Source organism: Osmia bicornis, chromosome 7 (genome assembly GCF_907164935.1).
Source record: "Osmia bicornis bicornis chromosome 7, iOsmBic2.1, whole genome shotgun sequence".
Taxonomy (NCBI): Eukaryota; Metazoa; Arthropoda; class Insecta; order Hymenoptera; family Megachilidae; genus Osmia; species Osmia bicornis.
This window is the reverse complement of record NC_060222.1, coordinates 7488708-7512802: the sequence shown is the minus strand read 5'-3', so window position 1 is coordinate 7512802 and position 24095 is coordinate 7488708. Positions and strand designations below refer to the sequence as shown.

The 24095-nt window shown below is 32.5% G+C and overlaps 1 protein-coding gene across 1 annotated transcript in view; it reads left to right on the top strand.

Annotated features, from left to right (window-relative positions):
- The window catches only part of LOC114879613 (neurotrimin-like), a 538060-nt gene that overhangs the window by 431152 nt on the left and 82813 nt on the right, over positions 1 to 24095 (top strand). Inside the window, exons 6-7 of the mRNA XM_046286422.1 lie at positions 5486 to 5608; positions 17380 to 17517. Coding sequence (XP_046142378.1) covers positions 5486 to 5608; positions 17380 to 17517 — 261 coding nt within the window. The remainder of the gene's footprint in view (positions 1 to 5485; positions 5609 to 17379; positions 17518 to 24095) is intronic.

The following is a 24095-nucleotide window of genomic DNA, read 5'->3' as shown; positions in this document are numbered from 1 at the left end:
ACTTACATGTGAAATTTCAGAATTATTTAGGCCTCAAACATTTAAAAATTTTTAAATAGAAAGAAATTTTGAAAAGTTTCAAAATCGGGAACAGTAGAAAATAAATAATTGATTAATGAAATTTAAAGTAAAGATTTTTAATAGCAGCACCACAATAGCACCTCCGTCCATATTATCATCTCCCATGTTCTTGTAAAAAACAATAAACTTTCGTTATAACTACCGTATAAGCGATTTCTTTCACTGCTGAGCGATTTTACAAGAATTTTCAATTTTACGCCTCGGTATAAATAGATTTACTTAAACTGATGTGAACGTATTAAGTGCTGTAAAGAATGAGATTTTGCTGTTTTATTATTTCTAAAACTACTCCATTTTTACAACTCGGTGTGTGTACTCCATTTTTACAGCTCGGTAATATAACGGGAGTTTACTGTAGTCTAAAAATTTTAGATTGGGAAATATATTTTCAAATAACTAATTGTAAGTAAAGGATTTTGCAGTTCAAGCTTTTATTTAATTATACTTCTATAACTAACATATTATATTTGTCAATTAATAAGAAAAATATTGATTAATTTTATCTTGAAAAACTCTTCAGATGAACAAAAACAAACACTTTTACTTTCTAGCTGAAGTAAACGTGCAAATCATTCCGACTAAGCTTCACCTCGTGACGTCAGAGGACACTAATTGCTGTTCTTATTTCAGTTTCTGACAGATCATAACACCTACTTACATATATCTAAGAAATAAAAACCTAGTTCGTATTCTCATTTTCTTCCTTAATATTTCGTTAATACGTGTACATTTATATTTAACACTTGACGGCCATGCTAAAACTATTGAATGTTTTGTCGGAGCATCCACTACTAAATATTTAGAAAACGTGCCGTCTAAAACTTTCAATAATCAGTGTTTATAAAACGTGCCCAATATGGGCTAACCGAAATTTCGTTCTGAGAAAAAAGATAACATTGAAGCACATGGCAAAACAGTCGTGAATGGACCATGGTCGCGAGCGGTCGAACAGTTTTTCTTGTCTTTACCGCGTAGTCAGAATTTAGTAGTGTCTTGCCGCAATTAATTTTCTACCATGAAATCGAGTGTTGTTCTGCGATTACATTAGTTTTCTACCGAAACTACCAACGCGCCCAGGGCCTTGCCGGTCCCTGAATGCAAACCAAGGTCTTGCCGGCCACAACCAATAAATCATCTGCCCGAGGTCTTACCGGGTCCACAAACCCGAGACCTCGCGGTGGCAATAATTAAAGCGTAATCAAATCATCTGCCCGAGGCCTTACCGGGACCACAAACTCGAGACCTCGCGGTGGCAACAATCAAAGCATAACGCCCGAGGCCTTACCGAGACCACAAACCCGAGACCTCGCGGTGGCAACAATCAAAGCATAACGCCCGAGGCCTTACCGGGACCACAAACCCGAGACCTCGCGGTGGCAACAATCAAAGCGTAGCGCACGAGGTCTTACCCGGTCCACAGACCCGAGACCTCGTCGCGCCAACAGAACTCACATAACGCCAGAGGCCTTGCCGGTCACTGATTACAAACCTCACCGGCAACCAACAAACGTCTCCCTGCGCAGGGTATCCAACGTCGAACGTTCGTATACAGTATATCAACCATATCACACGCGGCACACTCACACACACGAATCAAACTTCAAGGGTTTTTTACGCCTTCGGGCTTTTTCTCTTTTTATTTTACTACTTACTAATGCCGATTGATTATCTATCAAACCGGCGTCGACAGATCCTAAACATCCTTTCGAAACGTTCGGTAATTACGGTCCTTTCACAAATCATCACCCTTATCGCTCTCAAGTGTTTAGTAAACTAAAGATCTAAAATCAAAGGGGGAAAAGGATTTAAAAGAGCTCACATCGAGAGGACGAACACTCTTGTTCGAACCTTGGACGAAACAAGATCTAACTTCTAACCTTCTAAAGATTTTTATTCAAAAAAATGTATTGGAGCTGTTCATGTTGAAGAGTTTCGATCGTACATTTTATTATGAAGGTAACACGAAGGTATGTTTCATTAGGTAGAATTTCTATTTTGAATGTTATCTATTATCTTCGCATTTTATTTTATCTGATATTGATAATCGAAAAGTCTATACTCCATTCTAACTTGAAATTGAGATTTTATCATGCTGTGTTAGAGCTTAAGAAAAATGCAGTATAGTACAATTCAACAAAATTAATGGGCAAAAAATCCTGAGTTCAGGGAAGAACAATGAATGTCACTATTCTCCAACGGAAGAATGATCAAAGTCCACCTGGATGACCAGGTCGCATAGAAGCACCGTTATAAAAAAAGAGAATTTTAAAAATAAGAATAGAACAAAAATAAAAAGTTAAACAATTAAAAATAGGATAAAAATGTTTTTTCCTTAGAAAAATTGATGTTATTGAAAATAACATTAAAGTTCGAACTATGCAAAAAGTTGAACAATTAAAAATAGGATAAAAATGTTTTTTCCTTAGAAAAATTGATGTTATTAAAATTAACATTAAAGTCCGAACTATGCAAACAAATGTTACCTTCATAAAATTTATCATCTAATTCAGAAACCCATTATCAGAAATAAGAATAATTTTGGACCGTGTGTATTCAAGAGAGTTCACGGAATTTGTTTTTTAACTTTTTGAAAATTTTACATTTTGTGACTGCTATCGTTTTTCCTTTGAATCTAATAGGAGTATTTTTTATGAGGTAATTCAAAGGAATTTTGAATAACATATATACAGGATGGATTCTTATAAAAAACCTAAGCGTTATCCGCATATGAGTGATATGATAGTCAACATATTAAAATGAATGAAAAGTTGTACGTTTATATGTACTATTGTGGTATAATTCATATTATACATATTTTATTTTCATGTTGTTTTTGTGTATTTTCCCAATTATTCTGAAAAAATAATTAAAACTCCCAGCTACTATTTCCGGAGTTTAAAATATTTTACCTTTTATACTAATTATAATTTCTACCTTTTTATAACTTTGCCAACATTTTATCTTTTAATCAAAATATTTTAATCAAAATATTTCACTTCTTTTAGAGTTGAACAAAGATATATAAACATGATTAGATGGTTAATAATAACTGATCCAAAAAGAACATTTTATTCAGGAAACTAGAAATCGATTGTTTAAATTATTAAGAATGAGGCTGCATTATTGTTCACTTTCAAGAGTGATTTTAGTGATTTGGTTAAATAAGTTTAGTCCGAAATAACTTCTGCTGCAAATTATTGGAAGTCTCAACTAATTTGAGCCGTTCTCTGCAGGAGCAATTAAATCAGCAAAAGTGGAAACGAAGAAAACATCAAAAGAAAAGAAAATTACTGTTCTAAATTGTTATGAATAAATACAATAGGATTTTTTGAAATTTCTTTTCTACTGAATACAATCATTTGATAATTAAATGAAACAAATAAATAATGTTTAATCATCTTTATATATTTTTTTTATAAACTATATTTGCAGAGGATTTATTATTCTTACGAACAATTAATTATTTCGAAAAGGTGGTATAACAACGTAATGAATTGTTTAATTGCTATTCACTAATACGATTTGAAAAATCATTAAAACCAAGTTAGCCTAAGACTGGAGTAAAGGTAAAACTTGAGTAACAGTTTAGTGAAATAAATACTATTTTCTAGAGGTGTGCATAAAGCAATTAAGAAAATAGAGTTTCGTTATTCTATATAACTATCAAAACGTCAGATAATCCAATAAGATAATATTCTACCTAACCCAATCCGAATATCCGATTTGACCCGATATTTTCGGACTCTCGCATATCTTTAGAAAATTTTCTATTTGACCGAATTAATCTCCAATCTTCAAGAAAATAGCATATATTTAGTCTTATAAGCTTTCTTTTTCTTTATTTAATTGTATATACATATAAATTATTAGTAACTAATATGTGTTTTCGTTCTCGCGTTCATTTAAAGATTGATACTTCATTCATTTCTTTATTATCATCCAACCCCATTCAAAACTATCCAATCAACTCTCTTTATAAATTCATACAATAGATTCATACAGATAGATTTATGTGAGATTCATGTCTTGCCACGAGCATTCATAAATTCATACATTACTACATCCATTCATCTATTGACAAGTTAATGGGAATGTACATTTTCTGTGGTACATAGAAAATAAGCCAATTTTATGTTCCTTTTCTCAGAATCTACTGCAGCTATCAGTTTTTAATTTTTAGAGCATGAAGTATCATACTAGATGTATATTTTAACCAAAGGGAATGTTGAAATACCGAATGGAATAAATTACACTGTACAACAGCCAAATGATTTCGTAACCGCCACTATGAAATTCTTATAGATTTTTGCGAGCTGGATACGAATCTGAAATCCGTTTCTCTCCAAGTCTTGGGGAAAATTAATGTTAAAAAAAATTGCAAATTTTCAACGTTGGAGATGTTTTGTGCTTTTAACATAGCAGCTATTCAGTTGCTTTTGACACGAGAAAAATTGGTGAACTTTCCCGAATAAAACGATATAAATTGTTATTACATTGTAAACATTTAAATATGTTTAAATAATGATCAAAGTGAGAAAGATACCAAAAATGCACCAGTTTTTGCTGATATTTTTCAATTTATTCCCAAAACTAAGAGACTAGGTAAAAATCTAACCATCGTACATGATAGAGCAGACATTCCTGCTACAGAAAGCATCAAGCGAAATTACCAAATCACTTTCGTTTTCATTTTACAAGGAAAATAGTTCGGCAAAACACGTGTCGCTACCAGCGGTACATGCTCAATGTTGGCGCGACGCAGTGGTTGCCCTGCTTACTGCCTTGGCGTAACGGAATAACTAAACGGCGCGGCTCGGCGCGACATATAGGGTTACCCTGAAATAAGCAAGTGGTCTCTGCTTCGAAATAAGCAACTCGCTATCCCCTCTTCTTTGTTTGAAGACGCTCGCAAAGTGAGAGCCGTTTACCGCTACCTCGGATCTCTCACTCGTTTCTACGAGTGACGTATCTTGACGATCTCTCATTCGTCAAGCCAATAGCATACCTGCTTCGTAATAAGCAACTGTTCGGTCCCGAGCGAGTTGCTTATTTCGAGGCAATCTGTATTTGCGATGCGGAATAATTGACTACAAATTTTACCTATTTTCATTTGTTATTATAATTTGAATCAATAAATATTTTAGTTTTGTAAAGATAAAGTGTTAGTTACGATTACATGCAGTGTTAGTTACGATTACATGCAGTGTTACAACGGTTCCTGATAAGTGGTCAGGACGGACCACTTATCAGGGTTGATTGTAACATTTTCCCCGGTTTCCATTTTTGATTAACAACTTTTTAATAAGTTTTTGCGTAATCGTAGTTCAAAGTCAAATTGTTACTTAGGTCCCTGCTCTCCTCTACCTACAGTTTTCTGTATGCATGTTTTCCTGTCTTGTTACAGTTGGCCAGGGCCCGGAGTTGGAAATAACCCGTGTGACACGTCTTCATATGGGACCGTATCTCTGTGTAGCATCGAACGGTGTCCCACCAGCAGTCAGCAAGCGAATTGTTCTGATCGTTCACTGTAAGTAGCTTAAACGCATTCTTAATTTGTATTTTTCAAATAGTCAAAGAAGAAATTACTAAATTTACCAATGCCTAATTTAGTAATGTCTAAGCACTCCAATTCCCTACTTACCCAGCTTCTAAACAGATGAAACCACCTGAAAAAAATAGCAAAAATATAATACATTGCATCTAAACAACAGATTCAACTATTAAAAGACACTATAACTAATTAAGATACATAGGGTGTTTCATACACTTGCACAGTGGGCTAGCGGACCAGAAAAACTCGACAAAATTCGGTTTCGGAATGTCTCTGAAAGAAGTGTACTAGTATCAAGTATATAAACTAAAGTACTTTTTGTGAAAATTTCAAGTCGATTTGTTGATTAGTGTTCCAATAGCAATTATTTGAAGTTGGAAAATTGCGTTTCAGAATTAAAAAGAATTTTCTTGCAAATGTTCGAAAATTTATGTACATTTTACAAAATTAAATTATACATCTAAAATTTCTTCACCTCGTTGTATATATTTATCATAAAAATAACGCAGAAAATTAAAAACTACATAAAAATATACACCTATAAGCCATTTTATATGCGTTATCCTCTGATTTTCAATCCCGGTCACGCTACCAAAACGTCATATCGTTACATACCGCTTTTAAATGATGAAAATAAGGTATCATTACATTCCTATTGATGAGCACTTGAAGGTGAGTCTGCGTCTTTTTGCGTTTTTTTGGATAATTCGTAGGATATCATACAGAACGTGCGCGACAAGTTGGTTTCCATTCATCATTCTTTACGTATAGTGGTATTTTTTGTTTAATATTGAACTAATGTGTTTAATAAGAATATGTTTAAAAAATTATATTAATAATTATATTAATAATTATTTATATTTAAACTATGGAAAAGATATCAAATTCAGAAGATTTTCTACCTTAAAAACTATCAATTGTATGAAAAAATAGAACACTAAAAATTATTGTTTTCCTTGGAAGATATCTTTTATCGAACAATGGATTCTTCAGATCCAATTATATCGACTATGAGTCTCGAAAAAAGGATTCAAAAAAGAAAAAGACTTCCATATCCACAGGAAGTAGTAAATTTACTTCAAATTCCTTCGATTCCTGAATCCTATCCTGTTACTGAAGCCGAAATCTGCGATAAAAATATAGCCGGTCTTGAAGAAACTTTCACATCCTTAAATAACTTAGAACTATCAGAAGAAGAACGTTGAAGGTTGTAAAATTGGAATACCTAAATCGATTCTTAAGCAAACATGAAAATAATTACATACCGCTTTTATTTAGATTAGATCATTCGTTACATACATATATTTTGTTAGATAAAAGTGTGAAGAATGCGAATGGGTTGATAAATGGACCGTATGAGTGACTCTTTACTGACTCCAGGTTAGGGGATTTACGTAAAAGAAAAACCTTAGTTTGTGAAAAGCGAGGGAACTCGCGCTAAAAGAAATACCTCAAAATAAGAGGTCTCATATTGTCCTACAACTTCCACATGGTAGATCCTGGAAATTACAATTTTTGTAGGCTAATTGCAGTTGTTATAGTTCAAAAATTAATGAACTTTTTATTTCCTGGCCACCAGTTTGGATCCGTTATTTTGAATTTCTTAATTTTGAGTTTGGATTCGAAATCAGCGACCTCGAAAACTCTTGAGTACCAATTTTCACGACAATTGGAGCACTTTTAATATTTTGGCGAGTTTTTCTGGTCCGCTGGCCCTCTGTGAATTGAATCAAAATATATGGAGCTTTAAAACGGGGAAAAATAGAAAAAAATATCATTGAGAAAAATTATATTCTGTCGAATGAAACATCAGGTGATACATCTGTCGATACCAGAAGTAGGGGTCTTCAAAAAATTTCAAAGTCAACTTCATTTTTCCAAATGGAATTATATATTTTTCTAAACGTCAATCGATGCATCTTGTTATTCTCTACAAAAAAGTATTAAAGTCCCTGAGTCGAAAACTGAATAGTTCATTAAATATTTTATTAGAATTTTGCACTTTGTTATATATCAATTAGGGCGTTTTCTAATTTTTGATAAAAAAATATTAAAGCATTTGAGTCCAGAATTCATTGGTTTAAAAAATATCTTAGGAAGAGCCTAATGGTTTCTCTTTATCTCTCACTAATATATCTTTTAGACTAATGAATTTTCGACCCAATGCTTTAACGCTTTTTTTTATAAAGAATTAAAAAACGCTTCGATCAATGTATAACAAAATACATCATTCCAATAAAATTCCTTAAAATGTAAATTTGTACTAAATTCTAATAAAGTTTTTTAAAATAGAATTTAATATAATAGTAAAGCAAACGAAAAAATACAGGGTCTTTAAAAAGTAATGGTCATGGTTACTAGAAATCATTCTGCACTTCATGTTTAAATAGATATTGGCAAAAAAGGTTTGTTGCAAAATTAATTTAAAATTTTTGAAAGGTCAAAGCCTTTTTTCACTCTACGTATTCTACCTGTTAAGAGGATTAAAAGTTTTGAGGGAGTTATGTACCGGGAGTGGCTCGCTCTCACAAAATAAACTATAGCGGCTACGAGTGAGTCACAAAATTATTGATATGCTTAGAAAGTTGATAGAAATATGTAAAATAAGTAAGCAAAGAAACAACTTTCAGTATTGTTTATTGAAGGACATATAATAAAATTGTTAAAAGGAAAAATAAGAATACAATTATAAATCAAGTAAAAATTGTTGGAGGTGTTAAAATTCAAATAATGCCGCGACTAATCATGCGTCACTTCCGCTTGTTCTTTCATTTTTTTTTTACGCTGTAGATCCTGTTTACTCGACGTAACCGTTTTTTGCTATTCCAAAGATGTCGTTTTTATTTGTCACAAATCATTAAGTGTTATTACTTTTAAGCTTAATTATGTTTTGTTCTTATATACTTCAATACAATAAATTCATATATCAGTATTACTGTGATTAAATTATTTTGGGCCTATATCTACAACAATTACGTGCCAAGTTTAACAAAAATAAAACATAATAATGTTTTGTTCATTTTCTAGATATTCTTTTTATTATTCTGAAAATGTAATAAAGTAATCCTCAACTCAGAATGCATTCATTTTTATTTTTCTGATACTTGTCTAATCAGTCTCTTGGAAAGAATATTTTTTGTTACATTTCTTTAATCATACAGAATAAAGAAAATGTTGTCAAGTAAAGGTTGTTCAGTTCAATAATAAGAATTACTTGAATAATAAAAAATTAATATTATTATTTTTTAAATGAAGAAGGTCTCCTTTGGCCATCTCACAGTTGCCCTGAAATAATTTGTTGCACACTAAATATGTAATCAACCCTCCTCTGCTCTATTTAATTAAAAAACAAAGGAATAAAATAAAATCAGTATTTACTGTTGTTTTAAAGGATACAGTTTGAAACGCTTTAAAATGTATTTAAAAATAAAAATATGAAAGGGAAGAAGTGAATACCACATCAGTTGATCAAGGTTTATGGTGGATATGGTGAACATTTGGACCATTGTCTGGCACTCTTAAATTTTTTTATTTCCAATCAAAATATATGACGAAAAATGAACCTATCGCAATAATTTTAAATCAAATAAATTGTTTGCATCAATAACAAAAGGCAGCATCCATGGACTTAAATTACTCTCCTCCGTCTAGAGTCTAGTGGGATGAAAAGGTGGTACTTTGTTATGAGCTCCTTCCAACGGATCAGGTGATCACAGTGAAACAGTACAAAGAGCAGTTAAATTACTTGAACGAGATACTTCGAGAGAAATCTTCAACTCGTACAACAAACTGACGTAAAGAGATTTTACTCCATGATAACGCGAGACTGCGAGTTGCTTTTGAAATCAGACAAACACTACTTGATCTCAAATGACAAGTTCTATCTTCTTTAGCGTACTTTATTTACATTAGGCTATCTAATTACTATCAATCTTAGCTAATGTGTGTTTTTCGAAAACGGATTTCAAATTTTATCATCTCGAAATACGAAGAATTTTTTTACTGTGACATTCATACAGAGCTGGAGCGCAAAGAATAATTCCAATCCCGGAAATTCAAATAATTATGAAACTTTATGAATATGTAGTGAAACTTCATGGAATGTCCTCCCGATTAACATGCAATTTTCGTTTGCTGCTCGTTTTCAGTCCAAAAGGGTGAAAATCGCCTTTACAATTTTTACAATCTCTACAAAAAATACAGAAAATTGATTAAATACAGTTGTCTACAACTAACTGTAAGAAAAATAATAAAACCCTAAGTAATATTCTTTTAAAATAATACACTAACCTCTGGATGATTCAGGAAGTATTTATGCTGATTACTGTAAATCAGTAGCTAGTTATTATAGAAAATCCCGCAAAGATCTTGAAAAGTTGTTAATGATCAGTTAATTCCTTAAACATTCACTCACTTGGTCCACTAAAGAAGCCATAACGTCACGAAATCTTAACCATTGAGTTTACAAGATATGCATGTAAAAAAGCGATATCAGCTCGTGTAGTCCTGTCAGCGACAATATAGCGAGAATCTACTCTATGTATTTCCATCGTCTAAACATTATCGATAGTGGTAAATGCACCGGTTAATCAGGCGTTCCGGATAATCAGGTGCCAGATAATCGGAATTCTACTGTACTTGGATTAAAATAATGCTACAGTAATCTTATCAGGGTCGGCCCTAGTATTATGCCACCTTTCCTCTCTCATAAAAATTATTACAATGATATTTTAAAACCCACAGTGTTAATATAGACTTCAATATGTCTAATTATGTTAAGGAAAATTCGTAAGTTAATGAAAAATAATTCGTTAATTAGTTAAATTAGCTAGTTAAAATGGTATAAAATTTAATTATATGTCGATTTAACTAATGAAATTCTGGTACCTGGTTTCTACAGAGAAAGAATAAATGACTTTTGTATAATTTATTTTATAATTTATCACAGTTGAATTTCGTATACATAGCTTACACCATCAGTAGAGCCAGCCCTGGATCTTATTATAAACTTGATGTATTACGGAGCCATAAGCGACCACCTCAACGGAGGTGAAATTGTGGTTTGACATGGGTCATTCCATGCCAAATCGATCACTTTTTCACGTCGATATCAGACTTTGTTCCAAATGAAACATGACATAATGCATACGATATTAAGGAGAGTTTATGTCATTATTTTGCTTTCGATTTCGCAAAAAAAAAAACACTGAAATTTTGGAATTTTTCAATTTTTGTTTATTTTTATCAAAATAGACTTGTGAATTTTTGTAAAATTTAGTGAAGTTATTTGAGGAATTAAGTTCAATTTTTACCATAAACTTCACTTGGAGATTAATCTACTTAGCAAAATCATAGTACCTAAAAGAATTTCATTATGTCAATGGTACCCAATTTTAGATTTGTAATGAAGTGTTTTAAAAATAACACATGTATATTTCATGCAAATCTTAATTATAGTTCAATTAACTAAATTTCAAACTGGAGATAACTGAAAATCTGGATCTTAATGAAATAATCTTGGAGAACTGACTTACTATAATATTACTATTTTTTATTTAAAAAATTAGTTTTGGGTCATTTTACGCCAATAGTTTCTTCCCTCAATATCTCGAATTTCTTTCAAAATAAGGTATTTTACTCGTTTCGAAACCGTTTTAGAAATACAAACCTCCGAATTTTGTGATTTTTGGCCATTTTGATAAAAATGGGGTATTCGTTTGAATTTTTATCTTAAAAACTATTCATCGTATTAAATAACTTTTATTTTGTTTTAATGGAGAAGGATTACTCTTTTTAAATGTGTACTGTCCATCGTTTACAAAAAGTCTCGTGGGGAGGCAAAAAACCATAGTTCACGAAATGCTGTAGAAATACTTGCCAAAATATCGGAAACCCTGAGAAGGCGGCGTGAATGTGTTAGTGCGACAACTTCAGTGCGACAGGTTCGATGCAACTCACTCCGTGTATGTATGTATGTACTGTACGCGTCTACTAAGTTGAGACTCCTAAGGAATTGGGTCTGATTGGTCGGAGCTAGATGGGCCAGGCTAAGACACGCACACTTATACAGTTGACCCACACGCATTCTCGCTATTCGCTTCCTAGGTTACAACTACTAGTAGAAATGAAATGTGTCGCGTGACTGATTGTGAGATAAAGAAAGGTATACGCGTCGACAGAGAAAAAGAACGGTAGGCACCGCCTCGAGTCTCAACTTACAACTTGTTAGTGGACGCATACAGTACTCATACATCGAATGTGGTCCAAAAACAATATTCAATGATGTTATACAGGTCTTATTTGTACCTGCAGAAAAGTTTCGTTAATCTGTTTAATCCTGCTGTTTCCCTTGTTTACGCGTTCATTTTACAACGTTTGCTATATTTAGCATATATTTAGCATACACCATATTTTGAAGTGAAACTACTTTAGGCGCGGTAGAGCAAATTCGCCTGGATTAGACGAAAAGTGAAACGTTTTCCCTTCTCCGATTTCAACCGACTCAACACGCACGCGCGACGCGTACTGTTCTACTTACTACTACTTACTACTAAACCGTTTAGTGCATAAAAAAGTGTCCGGACTAGTACAGTTGAGCTTTGAAAATCAAGAGTTCAAGATATATCCCTTGACTGAAGAAATGCGTCCGGACAGGTCTGTCCCGAAGGCTAGTTAGTAGTGGGGCAAGCCTAGTTAGTGGTAGGGGAAGCCTACTCGACCAGCAAAATCCAATGAAACGGATCGACTCGACTAAACCGTTTTACTAAACTACTCGACTAAACTCTAGTGTCCATACACTAAACTACTCGCCACTCGACTAAATTACTAGCCGTGTCTGAACCAGCCTTTAAACGTAGTATTTTCTCTAGCCATGGTAGTGTGAGTTGGCCTGATCGAGACGAGAATTGAAACGGTTCTCCAACTCCAACCGACATTTGAGAAGAAAGAGAGGGAGAATCATTTCTACTCTCTCCGCCGCATACATCATAAATGCGCGAAAAGTCTGAATTATTTGTATCATACTTCAGCTATCATAAATCCATAATTTCTTTTTTATTGTATGAATTAATGGAAACTGATGAATAAGAGATATTTCATTTAATTAAGAGAGATTTCCCTTAATCAAATTCCATTTCCTAATCCTGAAATAATAAAATCATCAACAAATAGTTTCACGCATACTTTTTTTAATCCATTCCCAGAAATTCAAAATATTAAAAACGTAGATATGAAATTAAGATTCAATTAAGAATCAAAAGAAAATTTTTAAAAACCTAGTTCAGATGCAAATGTAATTTTCATTGTGTGCATTAAACCTGAAGGGAGCAGAGTTAATAAACGTAATACTAAAGAATAATAATAATAAACGTAAACTAGGGTTATATTCAAAGTTTTATTGTATCATGTGTTCATTTTATTGTTCTTCTTCTTGAAAACTTTAAAATATTAGTAATAAACGAAAAGTTTGATGAAATTTTGTACACTATAAAATCTTAACGACAAGGTTCTTAAATCGATAAGTCATGCTCATCACATTGCTTCAAAAGATTGCCCGGATTTTTGCTCTATAATATCGTAAAGCTGAAATAAGGTCAGATCGTAACTGAAGATCTTAAAAATTTTCAAAATTTTAACGGTTTATTCTAAGAGAATGGCTCATCTCCGGCATAAGACTATTTTAGAACTTTTCATCTTCTTAACGAATAATACATAAAGTTAACGAAAAAACTTTCACCACTAGAGATTTTAATTAATTTTGATGATGCCTTTTCGCAAATATTCCGTTCGACGTGATGAAGAAAACCACATCTGAAAACTATGTTCATTACTTTTTGAATATTTTATACTTTTACTTAAAAATAGTTATTAAGTAACTGATAAATTCGATATCTTAGTTTTAACAGGTATAATATCAATTTTAATCATATTCCGTCCAACTAATTGTATCATTCACCTAGAAAAATTCAATTAAAGTTCAAAAGCCCCATTTCATTTATATCACTTTACATATAAAAGTGTGATTTTTCTATATTTTGAAATACGGAGTTATACTGTAACCATTCATAACAGTGTTATTTTAGTGCATACAGTAAATATACTTTGCAACAAGTATAAAACATATATTGAGTGTTCCATCTGAAGGTGACTACCAAAATATCTCCGTTCTTTTTAACCCTGGGTCATCCGTGACCCAAACTTATAAAACATATCCAAGGCTATTAACTTAAAGTTAAATGTATAGTTTTTAAGCGAAAAAACTTCATACATCAGAAAAATAATTTTTAAAGAAACAATATAAAATTTAGAAAATGAAAATGATATGAAACACGAAATTAAATCAAAGGTGTCGTTTTGTCGTCTGAGGGTTAATGTTATGAAAAATTTATGTCGCAGAATGTAAATAATTTTCGATGCGGAATAGCATGGAAGAAAAATTTTCAGTATTTTACAACGTATTCATCATTTTTCATGTCGTGTCTCGTAGCAGGCTAAAAAATACATCTGAATATGCTTGCATAATGATTTTCAATTACGGTTTTCAATTAATGATCTTACGGTTTATACGTTTATTTTATTATTACGCTTCAAAAACCATTGAAATTATGCTACAAACATTTTTCATAGAATTGAAAACAATGGAAATATTTAGGTTAGTTCCTTTTGTATTTTGATTACAAATGTGATTTTTTGATTCAATAAACAATGTATAGTTTTATTAATCATGTATTTTTCAGTAATTGATCACATCATTATACTTTTTAATTAATTATAAAATATTAATAGCATGAAAAAATAAAAGATAGCCTTCGAAAGATATCTTGAAAGTTCCTGATAATTGTTTAGAGACTTGATAGAGCTGTATTTATTATGAAATAAATAAAAAAGAAAACTCTTTTACTTAATAAATAAATAGTCCACAAATACAATAATTTACCAAAAACATTTCATTTAGTAACAAAAAACATTACTGAAAAACTGAAGAACTTTTATTCCTAAACGTTCTAGAATTTGAAAATTTTGAACTATTATTTTTCCACATGTTAGTAATAAAATTTTTTTAAATACTATGTGAATTCGGGAATTTTTAATCGATTAAGTCAAACCGATATACAAGATGGTCGACAACAGGTGGGAGATTTTTTAAGGGGTGATTCTAAGGATCAAAATAAGTCGAAAATCTAAAATGACGAAATAGCGTTTGCGGCTTTGTTTTCCAGTAATTAACGTTTAAAAATTCGTGTAACAAGCGTCTAAAACCTGCAACCTGTCCAGCACCGACGATTGAACGTTAGGTCAGCAGGGGTGGGTACAGTCATAACCAAGAATCATTGAATAGTAGAAACTTGTGCTATTCTGTTTCTCAGTACTGCAGCATTGGTACTACAGTTTTGATTATGACTGCACCCACCCCTGCTGACCTGACGTTCAATCGTCGGTGCTGGGCAGAGTACAGGTTTCAGGCGCTTTTTACTTGAATTTTTAAACGTTAATTACTGGAAAACAAAGCCGCAAACGCTATTTCGTCGTTCCTGATTTTCGTTTTATTTTGTTCCCTAGAATCACCCTTTAAAAAATCTCCCACCTGTTGTCGAACACCCTGTAGGTATATGTTTGTTAAACCTTGAACGGCGGGCCATGGAGCGATCTACAATTTCAATGTAATCCATATTGTATTCCATATTATTCCATTATTCCAATAATCTTCCATATTATTCCATATCATTTTTATTTTCTACATTTTTGCACCGTTTCGTTAAAAATTATTTTTTCAATATATGAAACTCTTACGTTTAAAAATTATGCGTTTAACTTTAGGTTAATATCCTTGTAAATATTTCGTAAGTTTGGGTCATAACTGATCCAGGTTTTCCTTTTCAAGGGTTAGACGTATAACGGTTATAAATGCAAATTATTTCTTTACTAATTTATGATCGGAAATCAGGTAGAAGTGATAACAACGGATTATGCAGAAGGTGTTCAAAAATGTAATTTAAGATCTCGCAACGTAGCAGTGGATTTTTCGCGAAAGCATACGATAATAACGCCACTTGGGGCTTCGTGAATGACGGTTGCAAGCGACCATTGTTTGCGGTTCCGAAGTAGCACCTTAAATATTTTCTGCCGACGGCGAAGCTGCGCTGTCACGAACCCACCTGTCGACGTTGTTACTGATTGATTAAAATAGAAATTGCAGATTTAAAATTCAGATTTTCTGAAGGAATTCTATTCAACGCTGATCTATAGCAAATTTCTTCGTAAAAAATACTTATTTTTTGCCTGGTTAATATGAACTGTATAATTTGAACATGTCAGTGATTTTAATTGTTGATTTTGACCTCAATTATTATATGAAATGTTTCTTAAGGGTAAAAAATTGTTACATTATCTATTTATAAAAATTGCAAATCAAGCATTGTTTATAATTCTGTGGATTGGTGCAAGAAGTACCAATATCAGTATTCATGAAGTTGAGATATTAACACTTAAATATATGTTAAACAATTCATGTATAAATATAATTTCTGACGCAAAGTTCCTCCTGTTTCTAATTTCTTTTTTAATGCAGAAAGAGAAAATTAAAGCTTATGCCATTTACTGTTTTAACAAAAAAGAACATAAGTTTATTTAATGTTTATTTGACAATAAATTTTTGAGATTGGAATTTGAAATAAAATGCCATTATAACCATTTTTAGAAAGAATATGAAATTGTTGTTTTTTATATGGAGTATACAATTGTTTACAAACTCAGTACTGCATTTAATTCATTTTTACAAAATTATGACATTGGCACTTCTTGTATCAAGTCACAGAAATATATTTGGAAAGAAAAATCTAACATATTATCATTTTTTTTATTTTATAATATTTATAAAGCCTGCTATTTTATTAATAAAAATGTTTGTTCATAAAAGAATAATTATAGCGAGGAAACCCAAAGGATTTAGAAGTTAATTTGTATTAAAAATAACGTGGTGTAAAAATCCCAAAACGGCTGGACCAAAATGAATCAAAATTATGGAACTTTATTTTGAATATCATCAATGCACACTCTTGCTGACACCATTTTAAGAATTCGACTTTACAAAACTAATCATGGCGGTCATTTGAAAAAAGATCTTTATAAATCATATTTTACCATTTTTAGTGAAAATCATGACAATTTAATAAATTCAGAAATTATAAATATTTTAAGTCTCTTGGTGATTTTTATGCCATTTTTTATTTGCTTAAGAATGTTACATGATTATATAAATCATTTTCGTTAAACTATTACTGTGACTTGCAAGAAGTGCCAATGTCATATTATTGCAAAAATGAGTTGAATCTTGTTTGGAATTTGTGAACAATTGTATACTGTATATTAAAAACGATAATTTCAAATTTTATCTAGAAAATGACTAAGATAGAATTAAGTTTTAATTTGTTAATTCCAATGTCAAAATTATTTATAAAATAAGCTTCTTTAATAAACTTATGTATTTTAGTAAAAAAATGTAAATAGTATAATTAAACTTTAATTCTTTCTTTGTGTATTAAAAATTTACAACAGCAGATACTTCTGTATGAGAAATTGTTTGAAATTAAATTTTTTTTCATATCTTCAGATGCTAATATCGCAATTTTATAAGTACCGACATTGGTACTTCTTACACATTCTTTTATACCTAATTGCATAATATCAGAATTTTAATTTTTCGTTTTATTAAGTGATGTGTATAGTGTTATCAGAATTTCTTTTCACAGTTCAGCCCATGGTTTGGATCGAAAACCAGTTAGTAGGCGCTTACGAGGGCCAAAGACTTACCTTGGAATGCCATAGCGAAGCTTATCCAAGACCGATCACTTACTGGACAAGACCAACAAATGAAACGATTGCGAATGGTACGTATATACTTTTTTTCTTGCAAGAAACTTTTGCTTTGTGGTTTGAATGTATTCGTTTATTCAGTCCTAATACTGTGCGCGGCAGAGAAATAAGAAATTTAAAAAATTCAGTAACTTCCAGGAGAAAAAACAGTACATAAATTAAAGAAAATTTAAGGAAGCTCTGAATAAGAAGGAACAAACATTTACTTGAAAATTGATATAATAACCTCAGTTGTACGTATGGATTTAGAAAGTATTAATTTATTACAAAATGGTAAGTTTATAAAGGATAAGTTTTGAAACTCAATAAAATTTCATATTAAATAAAAATCAATATAAAAATAAAATAAGAAATATGCAAATGAATGCCTTCAACGTTACACTTTCTTATTGTTAATTACTATTTTAAATTTTAATATTTTCCCGCCCTTCTGTGATTTTGAAAAATGGCGCGAAAATATGATAACAATAAATTCAACAATTAGAATCACAAATGGATCTTTAATTGCAAAAAGAAAAAGCATCAAATTAATTTGTACGTCTAATACTTGATCTGTTTCTTTTAGTGTTAATTATTGGTTCTAGTAAAAGAAACTAATTATTCAATTAAGAATTCCATATGTACAACCGAAGATAATATTCTCATGAAGAATCGTTAAAAATTTTATGTAAAATGAATAGAAATTAGCGAAGTTATGTTGTCTAGTTTGAGAAACATCACTTCGAGATAAATGCATTTGAAGTTGAAGACTTGACGTTTCAGTGTTGTACACTCGCGATCAAATCAGGCTTCCCTAGGGAAAATAGCAATATAAGGGAAGCAGGAATTCTCGAAATCTTACTTTTCGTGATATTACATAATATTAAAGATTATTTACGAAAAATTTATATAATTTGTAATTATTAAATATATTGAAATTTAGTATATAATTAAGAAATATGAATAATAAATAAACGTCAATTCAAATTTTCCCGCGTAAACGTTTATACACAAGTGGTGAGGAGTCACAGATCTATGTATGGACTCTCCACCAATCACAAGAAGACCCATGAGAATAACGCAATCTGATTGGTCTCGCCCGCCTCAGCTCACACGTACTTTCGGTCATGACGTATGATTGGTCGAAGTGATCACATTTACTAATTGGACTCGTGTAAAACTAGGGGATCAGTCGATGTGTGTGTAGTATTACTTATTCCTCTTGCCCCTGTGCCGTGCCGCGAGACTTCTTGTCATCGGTGGACAGTACCTACATATATACATATGGGGTCTCTTCCCGTACATTGACAGTCTCATCGGAGATGCCTACGGAGAAGGACAAGTACTTGGAGCACCACCATTTTTCCTTTGAGATGGTTTTTAAGAATCAACGAAATTTTTAATTTAGGTTGACAATCAAGTTTATTTATTGTTTATGTATTCGCATTTTTACAATAATTATGTTCATATCCAATAGTTAGTTGGATAAATAGAACAATTGGGGATGTCAGACTCAATTACATTCTACGATATCCATCCTTTTACTGTGACATACACAATACACATAGTTTATATTCGGGTAATGCTAATGTAGTTTCCCCGAATTGTTTCACCCTAATATCGTTGCTTTAAACGTGGTTTAGACTTTTCGTTATAACTGAGGAGTAAAGTAAGACGTGCACGTACAAAGGGTTAAGGAAATCTATGCCGTTAACGTCGTTAATTGATAAGACAGTCTCGATGAAATGTATAATACTCCCGTGATACTGCGCGCACATTTCTTCATTCTGTATACTGGCAATAATTACCGCGAAAAATGTAGAAACATTTATTTCTGGATTAATTGATATGTCGTTGGGTTTTAAGCGCGAAAAAGCCGCCTGTGGCGTGACAGAAACTCGTTAAACTTACAGATTAAGGTGAATGAAACAAACGACAAGAAAGACGCAAATGAAAGCATAAAAATGAAAAAAAAAGCGTGAAAAGGTATAAAATTGTTTCGTTTCACACTTTTCGCAATTTATAAAAGAATTTCGCTGAAATATTAAATCCAGCATTGAATAACATATGAATAAAATACGCAGTGAGACAATCTTTAATGCATTATTCATTTATAAATAACATATTGTTGTTAAATGTGTCACAAAACATAATTATGAAAGTTGCTTTAAATTAATTATATAAAATATTCCCAGTTTAATGGCTGCTGTCATGTATTCTAGATTTTAACATTCAACTTTTCATATTATTAGCCTTCACCTTGTTTTTATATACTCTATTAAATACAACTTGGAATTTGAAATATACAGGATGAGGAAAAAGTCCGGGACCGGTGAAATATCTGGAAAACAAGACATTTTAGGAAAAAATATTTTATATATAAATTGTAGGGTTTCAATAGATGTATTAAACGGTGGTACGTATTTGACCTTGAACGTTAGTATGGAGGAGCTATCAAGGTCAAGTTAAAAATTTTAAATGGAAACCCCCACATTTTATTTAATATTCTTGTAGCTGACATCGAGAGCTTTTCAAAACACTTCCATGAGCTTCTCTTGGTTGAGTACTTTTCGAGATATGAGTCGATAAAGTTCAAGTACCGTCGGCATTAGCAGTAGCCAAGGTGTACCGCGTGGAGGTTGTCAAGCAGTAGAAGGGAGGCAATTCGAACATCTGCTATAATGATTACCAAATACGTGTACATGCACACACACAAGGAGGTATCAACCCGACCGTGCAACCTCGACGCGGTACACTTTGACTACTGCTAATGCCGACGCTACTTGAACTTTATCGACTCATATCTCGAAAAGTACTCAACCGAGAGAAGCTTGTAGAAATGTTTTGAAAAGCTCTCGATGTCAGCTATAAGAATATTAAATAAAAAATGGGGGTTTCCATTTAAAATTTTAACTTGACCTTGATAGCTCCTCCATACTTACGCTCAAGGTCAAATACGTACCATCGTTTGATACATCTATTGAAACCCTACGATTTATATATAAAATATTTTTTCCTAAAATGTCTTGTTTTCCAGATATTTCACCGGTCCCGGACTTTTTCCTCATCCTGTATACAGGGTCCACCATTTGTCTCGGAATCCGTGCGCGCGTGAACTCATGAATGTGGCAACAGCGCTAAAGTTCGCCCTCTGCAAACCATTGCTGAAAGTATAATGTCATGTAGAGAGCTGTGGGGAGTGATGTAAAAATCCCTAGAGTTAAGTTGGTAATCGACCGAATTCTGGTCTGAGATTCGATTCGGCATTACGAGTATGCACGACGAGCAGCAGTGGAACTTCGAGTCGGCTCGGCTCGGCTCGGCTCGGCAAAACTCGGTCGCGATCGGCAGAGAGACAAACATACTCGTATCCCGAATCGAATCTCGGACCAGAGTATCGCTGATCATGCCAAACGTTGCGCCGTTGCCACATTCATGAGTTCACTCGCGCACGGGTTCCAAGATAAATGGTAGACCCTGTATATATATACATATATACATATTTCGCAGCGTATTCTAAATGAAGTTCTCAAATATAATTTTCTATCAATATTTTTTATTAGATGTATTATAGAAAAATCTGAAATTGCTAAAGTCACTATGTAATTTGATAAAATATACAGTTGTCAAAGTGTTAATGAATAGATTTTCACGAAAATATATGTATGTTAAATAACCATCAGGTAGAAATGATACCAGAAGCTATAAAACCAATGCCTGGGGCCTTCATTGAGGTCGCGTACTGTTAGGCGCTCCGCAATTAAAAATTAAGGAATTTCCAAAAATTCTGGAGAAACCCACAGTAAATCGTCGACTGCTTCACTTCCATTCCTTCACACCTCCCACCACATCTTCTCCACCACTTTCTCCGAAACCAAAACCTCCTGCCCAATCATAACACAATTTTCCCTTCCGTTCTATATATTTCTTCCTGCATTTTCACCAATCAGCGATAGTTCTAGCCATAGACAACTTTCCTTTCTGCACTTACACGAAAACGAAAGCAGAACTCCGACAACTCTCGTAGTACATATTAACACCTCTGAAAACATACACACCACTGTCATCTTGTATATCATAGAGTCTGTTACTGAAATATATAGTTCATATTAAACCAATCAACCAATTCAATCATTTCTCGAGTATTAAATTATTCGAGGATAGCTGAGATATTTGATATCGAAACAACGGTCTCAGGTCACAGTATTATACAGGGGAAGTAGGAACTCTTAAAATACGATATTCATATCAAAAGTAATTTAGAAAAGAATAATATAATTTTTAGTTATCAGATATTATAAAATGTAGTATATAACTGTAAAGTGCCAATAGCAAAGTAAATATTAATCCAAGTTTTCCGCGTAAACGTTTGTATGCAAGTGGTGCAGGAGCCACAGACCTATAGGACTCTCTCCGCTGCATCATCATTTTCCTTGGGAATGCTTAGGGAGAAGGATGCGATTCCGTAACATCAGCATTTTCCCTAGAGAACCATGATCTGATCGCGAGTGTACATACATTTTTAAAATAATAGACACACACTTATAAACCTGGAGAACTCAATCAATTTGGTTACCTTTTATAATAATTCGATATTACATACACACTTAAGTACTTACATACCTAAATAGAGGCGATTTTGCGTCAATACATAAAGTAAAAATAACAATTAATTATTAAAAGAGAAAAAGAACTTGTATTGATCTTTTAAAGTAGCCTCCACAAAGTTTTGATTTTACACTCATTGACCACATACGGGCTACCTTAACATTTTAAATACTTAAATAAACACTACAAATTACAAAATAACTATAGTTATTAATTCAAGAATTATAGTAATCATTTTCAATTGAAAAATGTAGGAAGTATGTATCTTCCTTGCTTAATTAAAAAACCCTCGTACAGCGGACCATGGTGAAAGCCCCAATTTCAATTTAATATTGTATTTCATATTATTTTTATTTTCTACATTTTACATTGTTCCTTTAAGAATTATTCTTTTAATTTATAAAACTCTTTTGTTTAAAAATTACGCGTTTAACTTTAGGTTAATATGTTTTGTAAATGTGGGTCACGATTAATCCAGGCTCTGCTGTTCGAGGATTAAACAAAAAGACAGCTTCAAATGGCACTTATTATTTTGGCTGTAGTTCCGAATACGACCGGTCGCCGATTAAGATGAAATTTTGAACAGGAGGGAGGAGGGAATCCCAAATATAAAGTGGTATCTTTGGCTTCCTATTAGTTTCTGAGATATTAATTAAAAACTTTCGTACAATACATAGAGTTTTTCCTATACCGACACAATTAACACTACCGTCTTCGCTGTAGCAACCATCATTGTCAAGTGTCGAGCAGCCGTTCACACCATAGCGATATCGGCTTCCGTTTTTATAGGGTGATCTATGTAAAATCCCCCCCCCCCTTTTTTTGAAACTTTTTGTAACTTTTTCCTTTTCATGTCGTAAATTACCGTAAATTACCATTTATATATAGGTTAGGTTAGGATAAGTCAGGTTAAATAAATTTCCGACCGCCAAAAGGCGGCCGGCAACGCTGCCACAGTCGTCGTATCTTCAAAGTTTTAAATAGGACACCCTACAGATAGTCAGGTTGGAACCCCCGCTGCGTCAATGGCTGTTTGACACTCTACTACAGCAAAGACGGTTGTGTTAGTTGCATCTGTATAGGAAAAATTCTATGTATTGTACGAAAGTTCTTAATTAATATCTCGGAAACTAATAGGAAGCCGAAGATACCACTTTATATTTGGGGTCCCCTCTCCCCTCATCCCTCTCCCTCAAAATTTCATCTTGATCGGCGACCGGTCGTATTCGGAACTTTATCCATTATTTTTATTATTATTTTACATTATTTGTTTTATTTTATTTTATTTAAAAAATTTGTTTATGAATTTACTTATGTTTAAACATCACATTCATTAAAGGTTTTCATTTTCAATTTTCTCTTTTCTTCTTTTAAATAGATTATTAATTAAGAAGCACTTTGTGGGATTTGGGGGAACGCGCGAATAATTGACTCGCGATGATGGGTAAAATATACTTTATTAGCCCGATGTTCCAACTCTCACTTGTCAGTCATCCCTCGCCATACACGCAGCGTCCCAAATCGCTCTCTCATACCCACTCACACACGCATTCATAAAGATAACACACTATGTAATTGGGTCGCGGTGTCAGATGTCCCGCGCCCGCCGGGTCCATCGTCCCACAATTGTATCACCTGCATAATTCAAAACTACTCTATAATAGAGATGTAAATTTCTGTTGTTACAAAATGTTAAACTTTTCCCATAAAAAGAAATATGTTTTGGTAGCATCTTTTTTTCGTTTAGTTATTTTTGTTATTTACTACACGTGACAAATCAGTAATAAAACAGATTACTTAATTCTAGTAAAGAATCTTAGAATTGTGTACATATGTACATGTAACAAAATATTCGGTCGGTGAATATAACGATTTTAAAAACAGTTTGTAATTACAAAGGCACTGTGTAAGTGTGCGAAATAGAATTAAGAAGAGAAATACTTTCGCATTCATGAAAATTCTTTCACGCTCTACGGTTGAATTTAGATTAGAAAAATTCTAATTA